This window comes from Molossus molossus, unplaced genomic scaffold, assembly GCF_014108415.1.
Source record: "Molossus molossus isolate mMolMol1 unplaced genomic scaffold, mMolMol1.p scaffold_m16_p_1, whole genome shotgun sequence".
NCBI classification, from domain to species: Eukaryota; Metazoa; Chordata; class Mammalia; order Chiroptera; family Molossidae; genus Molossus; species Molossus molossus.
Genome location: NW_023425344.1, coordinates 131,608,536 through 131,621,668, shown reverse-complemented (window position 1 = coordinate 131,621,668; position 13,133 = coordinate 131,608,536). Strand labels below are relative to the sequence as shown.

At 48.4% G+C, this 13,133-nt stretch overlaps 1 protein-coding gene across 2 annotated transcripts in view; it reads left to right on the top strand.

The window, feature by feature from the left end:
- The window catches only part of SVIL (supervillin), a 241,688-nt gene extending 236,623 nt beyond the window's left edge, over nucleotides 1-5,065 (top strand). For both annotated transcript variants that reach the window (XM_036252906.1, XM_036252902.1), the window contains 3 exons: nucleotides 867-991; nucleotides 2,817-2,972; nucleotides 4,149-5,065. In XM_036252906.1, coding sequence (XP_036108799.1) covers nucleotides 867-991; nucleotides 2,817-2,972; nucleotides 4,149-4,235 — 368 coding nt within the window. In that variant the 3' untranslated portion in view covers nucleotides 4,236-5,065. The remainder of the gene's footprint in view (nucleotides 1-866; nucleotides 992-2,816; nucleotides 2,973-4,148) is intronic.
- Nucleotides 5,066-13,133: the final 8,068 nt, after the last annotated feature.

The following is a 13,133-nucleotide window of genomic DNA, read 5'->3' as shown; positions in this document are numbered from 1 at the left end:
TTTCAGAGTTTGGACTGTGCAGGCAGCTGGTAGCCCTACCCCCCTGTGGTGTTCAGGGTCACCTGTCTGGTGGAGTGACCTGCACTGGGTAACGGCCTCCTGCACTTGGATCAACCACGCTGTGGGGCACGCAGCCTCCACCGCACACCCTCCACTGCAGCTCACCACGTCTGGGACGAGAAAGCTCCCCCACAGGCTAGAGAGCCAGTGGCAGTCTTGTTACCATTCATTATTATTTTTAGCATTAAAAAAAATCTATAGTCCTTTCATGGTTTTTTACTGTACTGTCCACCTAAAATGTGTGCACTTTATATAAACTGAGGATGCCAATAATTAATTTATTATCTAAATTTTAAAGGTTTTAATGATTAGTTTAGTGTCACTAGGTATACAATGGATTCTGTTCTTGAAAAGCTCTTTAGTAATAAATAACTTATTAAACTTCCCACCAAATGTTTAAGCTAAAGTGGCACATAAAATACTGCCATTAGCTGTTTCACTCTCATTGAACTTAATGCTGCACTAGGAGTATTCCCACAGGTGAGTGCAGAAGGAAGGAAGTGTCCCTCCCAGAAGCACGGACAGAGGCTTTCTTCTTCCCTCCAAGGACCCAGACAGATTTTCCATGTTCAGAAAGTGTAGAGTCAGGTGGAGTACATGCCGTTTTATGCAAAGTCATATGCATAACACGAGCATGTTACATAAACGTCATCCATGTGTTGTTATGAACTACTCATAACTTCGATTTTAAGCATGAAGTCAAGAGATCCAAACAGAGAAGAAAAGGTTTCAGGGGAAGTCAGAGACAGACAGGGTCTCCGAGCCCACTCTGAGCCTACTGACACTTGCATTCTGTGTAACCACAGGAAAAAATGTCAAGAAGCCGCCGCCCAAATCTTACCTGATCCACGCAGGTCTGGAGCCCCTGACATTCACCAACATGTTTCCCAGCTGGGAGCACAGAGAGGACATTGCTGAGATCACAGAAATGGTGAGCATGCCCCCTTTCCCTGGGAAGGTGGATCCCTGCCTTGGACTGTGGGTGGACTTCCCTGAGGGTTAAGCATCCAATTGCATTTTCAAACATGTTAACAAGTCTATGTAGAATTAGCTTAGGAAGAAGAAAAACCTAAGGAGAAATCAACTGAGATATTTGGTAATTTTCTACACATAGTACTCAGGTTGAAAAACTGAAAAGCAAAGGTGAGTTTAATTACTTTGAAAATATCTATAAATAAACACTGCCATCTCTTCACTCTTTTAGCTAAAAATCTGTTGCTTCTAAAGGTCCATGTGAGGCACAGCAAAGTCCTCGTGTTTCAGCTGTTGACCTTGTATTAAAGGAGACACGGAATAACTCCGGGATGAATTAACATATGCAGATAACTAAGTGAATGAATATATTATGAGTCACTCCTGATAAAGTGCTGCTCACTATCTCATTAATATTCTATGAGACCACCTAATATCACCATATGAGGCATTTATCAGAATCTCTATTGCCAAAAATATTGTGGACCAGAATGTTATCATTTCCATCTGCATAGAAGAAAGGAAGCTTCCTGTAACTGTATAGAATTTCTTAATTTATGACTTTTTAACATTGCTAACAACAGCAGTTCCTAGAGTGTTTTGATTTGGTGGGTAATAGATCTGTAGGTCTGTTCATTTTGGTTTTCTTGCTGTGTAGGAGAGCTGCTTTTCTGGGGAGGGTGGAGATGGCATGAGTACATTTTATAGGAGGTCTGAATAAGTTTAAACAAGAAAAGTTCGCTGCTGCTTCACAGCGGAGGGAGCCGGTTTCCTAGTGCAGGCATCACTGCTGAGCGCACTTCCTCTGTCCCCGGAGGGCTGCACAGGGCGAGAGGGCTCTGCTAACCATAAATATGGGACCTGTGAAGCGTCCAAGCTCCAGGGCACTGGAGCACTGTCACTGCAGTCTACGTTCAAGGCCATAAATCATGGCCCTTCTTTTGTATTCACTCTCCGTCGCTGGGAGCTGGCGCTGGGCTCTGCAGTGCCTCGTGCAGACCCTCAGGCTGTGGGCCAGTGAACAGTTGGCTTCCCATGTGGGCAAATTGTAATAATAATGAACATTCACTGAGGACTCACTCTGTGCTGGGCATTGCTCCGAGCACTTTACATTGATTTCTCCTTTAATTTTCTCAACAATCCATTAAGATTCATTGTATCATTATCCCCATGTTACTGGTGAAGGAGCTGAGTCACAGAAATGAGCAGCAGCTTGCTGCGGGTCTCAGGCTGGCTCTAAAACCTGCCTCTTGACCACCAGTCTGCACCCAATACTGCTGCACTGCGGCCACTCATTATCCCCACCCACCAGGGCAGCTGATCTGGGGTCCGCTTGAATGGAGGACGAAAACTTATCCAAATAACCTATTCAGATTAAATGCACACAGGTTAAAAAAACCTTGATTCAACCCTTATCTTCTTTTACTATTGTGGATTAAGAAACGAGGCCTGGGAGAGAGAGTGATGCTTTTTAAGGCAAATTATTTTAAATATTGTTGAACAAACATCATTATTTGGAGGCTTCTGGTGTTTACACTTCAAATTTAATAATCTTATGTGATAATTCCCTAACTTTTTTCCTGAGGCAGCCCTGACAGGGTTTGTTGGACACTAGTCAGTGGGGAGATGAGGGGGCTTGAGCACTTGCTTTCACTTCAGAGCCGGGTTTCCTTCCGCTCGGGGAGTCTCCGGGCTGGCACGCAGGTGGGCAGGGCTGAGTACCTGCGGCTGTGAAGAGCCCTTGTGACAGGGGATACAGAGTTCTCTCTGCTCCTCTTCTCTAGGACACGGAAGTTTCGAATCAGATCACCCTTGTGGAAGATGTGTTAGCCAAGCTCTGTAAAACTATTTATCCACTGGCTGATCTCCTAGCCAGGCCACTGCCTGAGGGAGTTGACCCTCTAAAGCTTGAGATTTATCTCACTGATGAAGACTTCGAGGTAAGTGTTTCTGAAGGTGGGATAGCAACTAAGACACACCCTGGGCTAGTATGGGAGTCCTCCCTCCCAGGGCGTCCTCCTCCCCAGGTATCCTCCCCCAAAGTGTCCTCCCCCCCAGGGCATCCTCCTCCCCCCCAGGGAGTCCTCCTCCCCCACAGGAAATCCTCTTCCCCAGGGAGTCCTCCTCCCCCCCAGGGCATCCTCCTCCCCCCCAGGGAGTCCTCCTCCCCCCAGGGCATCCTCCTCCCCCACAGGAAATCCTCTTCCCCAGGAAGTCCTCCTCCCCCCCAGGGCATCCTCCTCCCCCCCAGGGAGTCCTCCTCCCCCCAGGGCATCCTCCTCCCCCCCAGGGAGTCCTCCTCCCCCCAGGGCATCCTCCTCCCCCCCAGGGAGTCCTCCTGCCCCCCAGGGAATCCTCCTCCCCCCCCAGGGAGTCCTCCTCCCCCCAGGGAGTCCTCCTCCCCCCCAGGGAATCCTCCTCCCCCCCAGGGAGTCCTCCTCCCCCCAGGGCATCCTCCTCCCCCCCAGGGAGTCCTCCTCCCCCCCAGGGAGTCCTCCTCCCCCCAGGGCATCCTCCTCCCCCCCAGGGAGTCCTCCTCCCCCCAGGGCATCCTCCTCCCCCCCAGGGAGTCCTCCTCCACCGGCTCCTCCTCCCCCCAGGGCACCTCCTCCCCCCCAGGGAGCCTCCTCCCCCCAGGCATCCTCCTCCCCCCAGGGAGTCCTCCTCCCCCAGGGCATCCTCCTCCCCCCAGGGAGTCCTCCTCCCCCCCAGGGAATCCTCCTCCCCCCAGGAGTCCTCCTCCCCCCCAGGGGAGTCCTCCTCCCCCCCAGGGCATCCTCCTCCCCCCAGGGAGTCCTCCTCCCCCCCAGGGCATCCTCCTCCCCCCCAGGGAGTCCTCCTCCCCCCCAGGGAATTCTCCTCCCCTGAAGGGAATCCTCCTCCCCAGGGAGTCCTCCCCCCCCCAGGGAGTCCTCCTCCCCCCCATGGAATCCTCCTCCCCAGGGAGTCCCCCCCCCATGGAATCCTCCTCCCCAGGGAGTCCTCCTCCCCCGAAGGGAATGCTCCTCCCCAGGGAGTCCTCCTCCCCCGAAGGGAATCCTGCTCCCCAGGGAGTCCTCCCCCCCCCCAGGGAGTACTCCTCCTCAGCTGCTGGGCATTTCTCCCCACCCTTCCAGTGTGCACTAGACATGACGAGAGGGGAATTCAGCACACTGCCCTCCTGGAAGCAGGTGAACCTGAAGAAAGCAAAAGGTCTGTTCTGAGTGGAGAGACGCTGGTGGAACCTGCTGTCACTTTCAAGACCACTGGACCAGGAAAATGGATGTTTTTTGGACTGGTATTTTAAAAATAACTTTTAATCAGAGATGTCAGAACCTGAAGTTGCTAGTTCTACTGCTTGCCCTGCAGTTGTGTATTTTGTCAGTGTTTAAGAGAACCTCCTTCTGCGACCCAGCAGGTAGTGTTGAAGGCAGTGCCGTGGGCACGGCTCGGCGCTGTCCCTCAGCGCGGCCCCAGCACTGCCCTCCTGCCCCAGCTCAGCGTTGCCTTTTTTTTAAGCAGTTTTCTTTATAAAGTGTTATTTTGATAGTTTGTGAATTCTAAAATATATATATTTATATAAACATCATATAAATCAAATATGTATTTAACAAAGCAATATGTATTCATTCACTTTTAAGATTTTTGGGGGGTGTCAAAGTAGCATTACAAGGTAGATGGAGTTGCTTCTGTGGAATTAGCTCCGCCACCGATAGGCATCCTCACGTGTTCCCAAGCGTCCTCGGCATTAGGTCTCTTGTTCTGAGTGCTGCTTCTGGTGCTAAAATGAACAGAAAATGTGCACTTCCTGGCATGGAATTTGTGCAAATTCACCTTTCTACCTTAATATCTCCCCAAAATGTATAGTGCCTTGATTTTATGTACAGTTTATATACATACAAGTTTGCTCTGCGTTTTTTGATGATGGTTTGAAATATTATCTACAATTTTACTCTAAAATAGTAGAAATAAAAACATCTTAATTTCTAATGCCTATTGTAAACATTAAACATGTCATTTTGCGATCTAGGACTCCAAAATAAAAGCTTCAGAATAAGCACAGCAATTGACTGGTTGGCTGACATTGAATTCCAAGCATGTTCCTTTCTGAAAAATATTTTTTTTACAAATGTTAACCTAGTACCAATATTTCACCATTAAATCATATTTTCTCTTTTAATTTAGTTTAGGGCAAGATTTTGTACAAGGTCATAAAACTAAATAGATATTCGACCCATAAAATTAGTTCTAGGTACTATGTTAAAGACGTATTTTTGCAAATCATCTTTTAACGGAAGCTCTTTACCTACAACTGTTTCTACATCTCAAATTTGGGATCTTGGAGCCTTTTCAAATACTGAAAATCTAAAGCATTTGTAAAACTTAAAAATGAGCCAGAAAACTCTTCACAGGTTCATATGTTTAAAATCCCAAGCCCATCATTTGAACAAATTTTGTGGACCTACTGTAAGTTGTTACGTTGGTTTAAGTTTAACATATTAGATACTATTTGCCTTAAACATGGTCACTTACTTATGTGCCCCCACCATGGGATTGACCCCTCCTGGTCCCACCACCATATGACTGTATGATATGGGGTAGTCACTGAAGTTCTCCATCTATATTTCCTTTAAAAAAAAAAAAAAAAGACGAGTCAATACCAGCTCTCCTGCCCACATCACAGGACTGATGCTTGGTGAGGATGCTTGGCTACTTAATACTGTCAAATCCTAGGTACCTGTTGGTGTTACTATTATTGTTATTGTAGCTGGCATGGGGAAGATGAGATTCAAAGTTAAGAAACAGAGTTACATACCTAGAAATTATAGATTAAGCCAAAATGAGTAGAATCTTCCAAAGAAATAAATGTGAAAAGAAAGGAGAGAGAGGAGCTCAGAGTGTATGTCAATGGGTAATAAGCAATGAGCAACAGAGGAGGACACAGAGCCAGTAGGACGACCACTGGAATGTCAGAGAGAGAGGCAGGGCCCCGGCGGGAGGCTCAGCTGGTTGGAGCATTGTCTGCGCACCAAAAAGATGACGGTTTGATTTCCGCTTAGAGCACATATCTAAGCTGTGAGTTTGAAGTCGGGGTGTAACAGATCAAGGTTTCTCTCTCACACAAAAGGCTACATATTGTTTCATTATATTTACAGTCATACCCCATCCACGGCTTCACTTTCTGCAGCCCCAGCCATCCACCATGAACTGTCGTCCAATTATACTAAATGGAAAATTCCTGAAATAAACAATTCGTAAGCTTTTTTTTTTTTTTTTTATCCTCACCCGAGGACATTTTTCCATCTTTTTTGTACAGATAGAATGGGAGGGAGAGAGAGGAAGAGAGAGAGAGAGAGAAACATCAATGTGAAAGGGACACATCGAGTGGCTGCCACCCGCACGACCAACCAGGGCCCGGGACAAACCGCAACCGAAGTACGTGCCCTTAGCGGGAACCGAACCCGGGTCTCTCCGGACCGCAGGCCAACGCTCCAACCGCTGAGCCAAACTGGCCAGGGCAACAATTCGTAAGCTTTAAATTGTCCACAGTTTTAAGTAGTGTGATGATATCCTGTGCCATCCGTACCTCTTTGTCCACCCAGGACACAAATCCCTTTGTCCAGTGTCTCCACGGTGTAGACACTCCCCAACCGTTGGTCAGATAGGACCCGTCTCTGTGATCAGATTGGTTATCAGAGAGGAGACCACATTCACATAACTTATTACAGTATGTTATTATAATTGTTCTATTTTATTATTATTGTTGTTAATCTCTTACTGCACCTAATTTATAAGTTAAACTTTACCATAGGAAGTATGTAGAGGGAAAAAAAACAGTTTATATAGGTTTCAGTACTATCTGCAGTTTACGGCATCCACAGGGGGTCTGAGAATGCATTCTGCATGGAGCAGGGGGACTGCTGTATATAAAATTTCCAGAAAAGGCAGATTCATTCAGGCAGCAAAAAGGTCACTGGTGGCTGGAGATGGAGGTGAGTGTGAAGATTGACTGCAGATAACAAGAGGGAACTTTTAGAAGAGATGGAAATTGTTCTAAAACTGGATTGTGGTGATGGTAGCACAACTCTATAAAGGTACTAAACTTACTGAGCTATGCACTTACATAGGCCGAGTATATTATACCTCAAGAAAGCTGTTTGAAAAAATGGTAACACTGATCTATGTGTTAAATGCAAGCATTAGCATTATAAGATATATAAATTAGGAATTGAAAATCATAGCTATTGCCACCGTTAAAGACACAATTATCCATGACACTTGTCAAGACAGTGAGGCTGACTTTATTCAGGGCTGTCGCTGTAGGGATAGGAACCACAGCAGTGAGGGTTTGCTCTCAGGGAGAGACACTGGGCTTAACTTGGAACAGACAGGAAAAGTGGGAATTTGTAGCCAAGGAGCAGAGGGCGTGGCGGTCAGTGGAAGGAAAATTAGTAAGAGAAACATCAGGACCAGGGAGGATTCTGACTGAAGACAGATCATGGGGTTCAGACGTGACCTGGGCGATGGTGAAGGGTGCAGACCCTGACCAGGTATCAAGGGCAGGGGAGCTGGCCTAACACACTTGATTCTTGTTAAAAGTGGGTTCTTGGAAGATATGCCCGAGGACAGGGCCTAGTCAGACCCAGAGGAGTTGGGTGAAGGAGAGTGTCTCTGTCATCACTTCCCAAATACAAGTACTTCAATAATTTGATTCCTAACAGATATGTATGCTCATATATTTTTAAAGAGAAAAATTGCATTTGTTTTCAGAATCTTAATTTTTCTGTTAAACAATTGGGCTCAGACACTGGTCCTTGGGTGTTTATTTAAGTGTGTGTGAGGTTCTGAGGTCGCATGGGGCGCAGTGTGGAGGCTAAATCACCAACCTCCCCCAACCCTGAGCAGATCTACATTTCTCACAGGGTGGGCAGCATCACACCTGGGCCCAGGGAGAGGGTTGGAGATACATTTTCACAGGCCTGTCTTGATCTCAGAGCGAGTTAAGGGCCGGAATTCTCAAAGCAGTCCTGGGCAAAGAACCTTCCTGCACAGTAGGGTAGTGAGAAAGGGTCAAGAGGACACTAACAAGTGAAAGATCAAGGTAATGATTCAAATACAAATAACTGACTAACCCTGGCCAGTTTGGCTCAGCAGTTAGAGCGTCAGCCTGTGGACTAAAAAGTTGTGGGTTCGATTCCAGTCAAGGGTACGTACCTTGGTGCGGTTCGTCCCGGCCCTGGTTTGGTCATGTGGGAGGCAACCAGTCGATGTGTCTCTCTCACATCAATGTTTCTCTCTCTCTCTCTCTCTCTCTCTCTCTCTCTCTCTCTCTCTCCTTCCCTCCCTTCCTTCCTCCTTCCCACTCTATCTGAAGATAAATGGAAAAATATCCTTGGGTGAGGATTAAAAAAAAAAAATTGACTATGTTGGTGTAGCAATTGACCCAAAGAAAATTTCCTACATTACTTTGAAAAAAATAAAAGCATTGCATTGCATGCATTTGTTCTTTCTGCACCAGAGAACAGGGCTGCTTTAGACAATTTACAATAGAGGTACTCCAAGAGTTAGGTCAGAGAGATGGACTTGTAAGGGGAAAACACCAGAGATTTTATGTACCTACAGTCAGGACGTTGGATTGGCTCCGAGTGTGGAGCTTGGATGGACATACCTCACAGATTTCACCTTCTGAATGCACAGGGCGTAATGTTGATCCTTGAGGGTGACTGGGGAAGAAAGATTAACAGAGCAGCACCCCTCATTTCTAATAGTGAACTGGTCCTCTATTGGGCCTTTCTATCATCCTGCTGACATTGAAAAGAAAGCTGCAGGAGTAGAAATGAAGGCGAGCTAAGTACTGGCAGGAGGTGTCCAAAGTCCCTCAGTTCAACGTTCCTCACCAGAGGGGTGGGAAGCGTGCCCGACACCTGATGCGTGGAGCTCAGGAAGTCTCTTAGGGGAGATATTGCAACTGATGTGCATGATCTGGAGGCCCACATAAATTATTGATACTAAATCTCATTGAGTTATTAAGTCCAACTTTACCATCTGAACACCATTTAGCATCCATCCTGAATTGGTTGTAACAGGACATGTTAGCTTCATAAAGTAAAAAAACATTGAACTGAACAAGGACCCGTAAGGTTCCTTGGAAGCAAAGGAAAATAAAATGGAACAGGGAGGAGAGGCAGGGTAGCTGGTGCTTTTTGATTGGTGGTTTCTGCATAAGAAGAAAGCAAGCAACTAAACAACGCAGTGGGGAAGGTAAGTCTTGTTGGTGAAAGCCCACCCAGGAGGCGATGACAAGGCAGGCACCTGACCTCTCCCCCGCTTCCTTTGCCTTCTCCACGTTCGGCAGTTCCTTCCCCTCCAAACAGCAGTGCTTCTGGCATGGGGGCGGGGGGGGGGTGACATTCTGTGTTTTAAACCAGGAATCACAAAGAGCTGGCAGGGAGCATCTGTCTGTGATGATGTTTCAGGTCCTCATGGGAAAGACTTCTTCTGGTGGTTGACAGGGTCCTTCCACAGGTCAGATTCAACTGCAGTGGCAGCCACGTCATCTGCCAACATGTGTCTCTAGGATCGCATGTTGTACACCCAGACCTGTCGTGATGGGCGTGGTCCACAGCACCTGCGTTTACTACCCATTCACTCCAGCGTTTAGGAGTATGCACAGAGTGTAGGCCTCACCAGGAAATGTGCACAGTCATGTGCATTCCAGGGAGAAGGAAAGACGCGTGTTCACCAGAAGTGTTAAGTTGCCATGGAGTGTGTTACGGATTGAATTGTACGCCCTTCCCCTGCCCGAAGAAAAAGATATGCTAGAGTTCTAACTCCCAGCACCTTCATGTGTGGCCTCATTTGGAGGAAGTCTACAGGTAATCAAGTCAAATGAGGTCATTAGGGTGGAGCTTAATCCAATATGACTAGAGTCCTTATGTGAAAGGGGAATTTGGACACAGAGAGAGGCATTCATAGAGGGAAGTCAATATGGGGAGAAGACAGACAACTCCAAGCCAAGGAGAGAGACCTTAGAAGAAATCAACCCTACCAACACCTTGATCTCAGACTTCTAGACTCCAGAACTGTGAGACAATAGATTTCTGTTGTTTACAACACCCAGTCTGTGGTACGTGTTACAGCAGCTCTAGGAAACATACAGAGTGCAGAGGAGGGACTTCTGAATGGAGGGAGGAGGGAAGGGAGCAATCAGGACAGCTTCCTGGAGGAAGTGGCATCTGGGTAGGTCTGGACTGTTAGGATTTCTCACTGCAGCTGGCATCAGCCCATCAGGCAATAGCTCCAAAGTAGAACATTTAGAAAGGGGAGATGGAGAGGTAGGATGTGCAGGTCTTCCAACTGTGGCACAGGCAGGATAAGGGAGTAGCAATTACAACCTCAAGGCCAAAGTGAAGGTACAATATGATTGAAGGAAGTTAGAAATGGAGGGTGATTGGTCCAGGGCAAAGGACATTTTCAGGTAAAAGGACGATGAGCTGGCAACATCATCTGAGACTGACACCTGGTCTCCAGGATGCAATAGACCAGTGGACAGCATCCCATCCTCATTGTGACCCAGTGAGTTTGATTTTAGGCTCTCTGGTCTCATCTTACCTGCTTACCTTACACTGGGATCACACTTCTATCTTGTACCTTTATATTCAAATATTAAAACTGTTGGTTCTTCAGCCCCTGTCTAGTCTAGTCTTCATATAAAGTTATTTCTGAAATCTCCGGCAGACAGCATAGTCCATGGGGAATGCTGGCCGAGGGTTTTCTACCCAATAGTGCCATTTTTGCAGAAATTTATTGACCACAAATTGGCTCTGCCAAATGTCGGGTTCAGGACTGCACCCAGATTTGGTTGTCTGTTCTCTATCTGGACATGATGATGATTGAATAATCGAGACCCTTGAAAGCCCACACTCATCTCTTCCTTTAAGAAGGACATGGGAAGGGAGGGAAAGGAATCACACTCCCAGTCCTGTGCCAGCTCCCCCCCACCCCCACCCCGACTCCACCACAGCCATGAAGCAGCCCTGCAAAGTGCTTGTTGTCCCCCTAGGTGAGGCCCTCGGAGGTCAAATTCTTGACTCGTCCTCCCACCGCGAACACATAGTAGAGGTTGAATTTGGCTTTGCCTCTGATTCCCCTCTATCCTACTGCCTCCACATGGCTGAAAGAAAGTGGGTACTAGTTCTCACGATCTCTGACCCAAAGTCTGACTCTTTCAAGTATTAAAAAGGACCCCAATTTGCCACCTGTCTCCTCCTACCCATTGTTATTGATGTCGGAGGCTGAGACCACTGAAGAGGCCACTGGTGTGTAACGGGGGAGGTGGGAGGGCTCCCCAGGGGAAGCTCAGGCTTGGGCCTTGCAGGCTCCCACCCTGCCCTGCCATTCCAGTTGCTGGGCTTGAGCAAGTTCCCTAACGTCTCTGTGTCTCAGCTTCATTCACATCAAGTGGGGTTGGCAGTCCCAGGACCTGCCCCGCACGAGGTAGTATGAAGGAGCAGAATGTGTGCGAAGCCTGGAGCTGCCACAGGGCAGTCATTCAATCATGTAGCAAGTCCAGCCGGACCAGGCGGGAAGTAAGACGGGGACCCGCTGACGCTAGAGCAGCAGCCTCAGGCATTCAGGCTGCCAGGGGCTTGGGCGGGGCCAGGACTCCGCGCAGGAACTGGGGGAAGATTGTCCGCATAGGAACTCAGCAAGTGGCATGGCATTCCGCCTTTCTCCCGTGATGTCTAACTCTGGCCTCACGCATGGGACTCAGCACCGTCTTAAGAATCGAAAGCCGTTATCACTGACAGTTTCCACTTCATCTTCAGTGTGACTCCAGCGTGTGGAAGGTGGAGGGAAATGGGCCAGCTGTCCGCAGGGCCATTCAGGCTGGTCCTCCTGCTCCAGAACCTCAGAGAAGCCAGATGGGGCAACGGACAAGCCAGCTTCCTCGTCCCGCGACTGGTCCCAGTGGTGGGAGACAGAGGCCATCCTCTCTCCTGACTCCGGCTGCAGAAGGGTTTGCCTCACTTCACTTTAGAACCCACATGGCCCCAGTCCCCACCTGGGCATCTGTGTGGACAGGGCTCCTTAGGGCGCCGTGGTCAGCAGCTCCCGCCGACTGCCCGCTGGACAGTGGGACAGGAACTAGAAGCTGAGTCACCTTGCTCTGTATAAGTAAGGACTCAGGCTCGGGGAGTGATTCAGGAGTTGTTCTACCGTTTCGAAGAACAAATGGAGATTTCTCCATCTCTGTTCACTTGGAGGGAGTAAATGTTCAGATGGAGCCCTCACACTGCCCTTGAGACCCTGGGTGGGAGTAGTGGTGGAATATCGGACCAGGTGCCTCGCGTGGGGTCTCCACAAAGCCACGTTCAGTGACTGTGCCCATCCGTGACCTCCGTTGGTCCCTGCCTGCCCCAGTCTTCCCGCAGCAAGTGCACAGCCTAAGGGAGAGAGTGCTTGCTTTGCAAACAGCTTCCGAACCGTCCCTGGCAACCCCCCTTCCCCACGCCCCTTCAGTGATAGGGTTAAGGAGACATGTTTGCTGTTTATATCCAAATGGTGCTCTGACAAATAATAATTTCGAAATTTTGAAGCATGTCAGCTACATTTCTCCAGCTAGAGAAGCCAGGACTCCAAGCTGCGACTGGCCAGGAAAAGAAATAAGAAAATTAGAGAAGAAAAATATTGGCACTTGGCCCATGGTCTGCAGTGGAAGGAAGAGCCGTAGGGCCAGCAGGTGGAGCTGTTGCTCATCAGCTGAAGCCCAGGTGCCGGACAGAGGAGCCCCTCCCACCTGCAGACCTGAGTCATGATCTCTGAAGCAAGCGCCAGTTCTTAGGCACTGCGGTAGAATAGGACCTTCCCCCCAAGACCCTAGTTGACCCTGAGTGATCCCAGCTCCACTCCTTAAATTGTTTCCAACAACAAGAACTTGAATCCAGGGACTGGGGGAGCACAATTCCCATCCTGCAGCCTCCTTTCTATCTGCCTCTGCCAGGGGCTCCGGGAATGTTCCCAGAAGCAAACCCAGGGAGGCCAGCACTGCAGTGATGTAGCAATGAGAAATGACACAGCTAAGTGAAACTGCCCCAAAGTCTGGGGTTCTGTACAAGGAT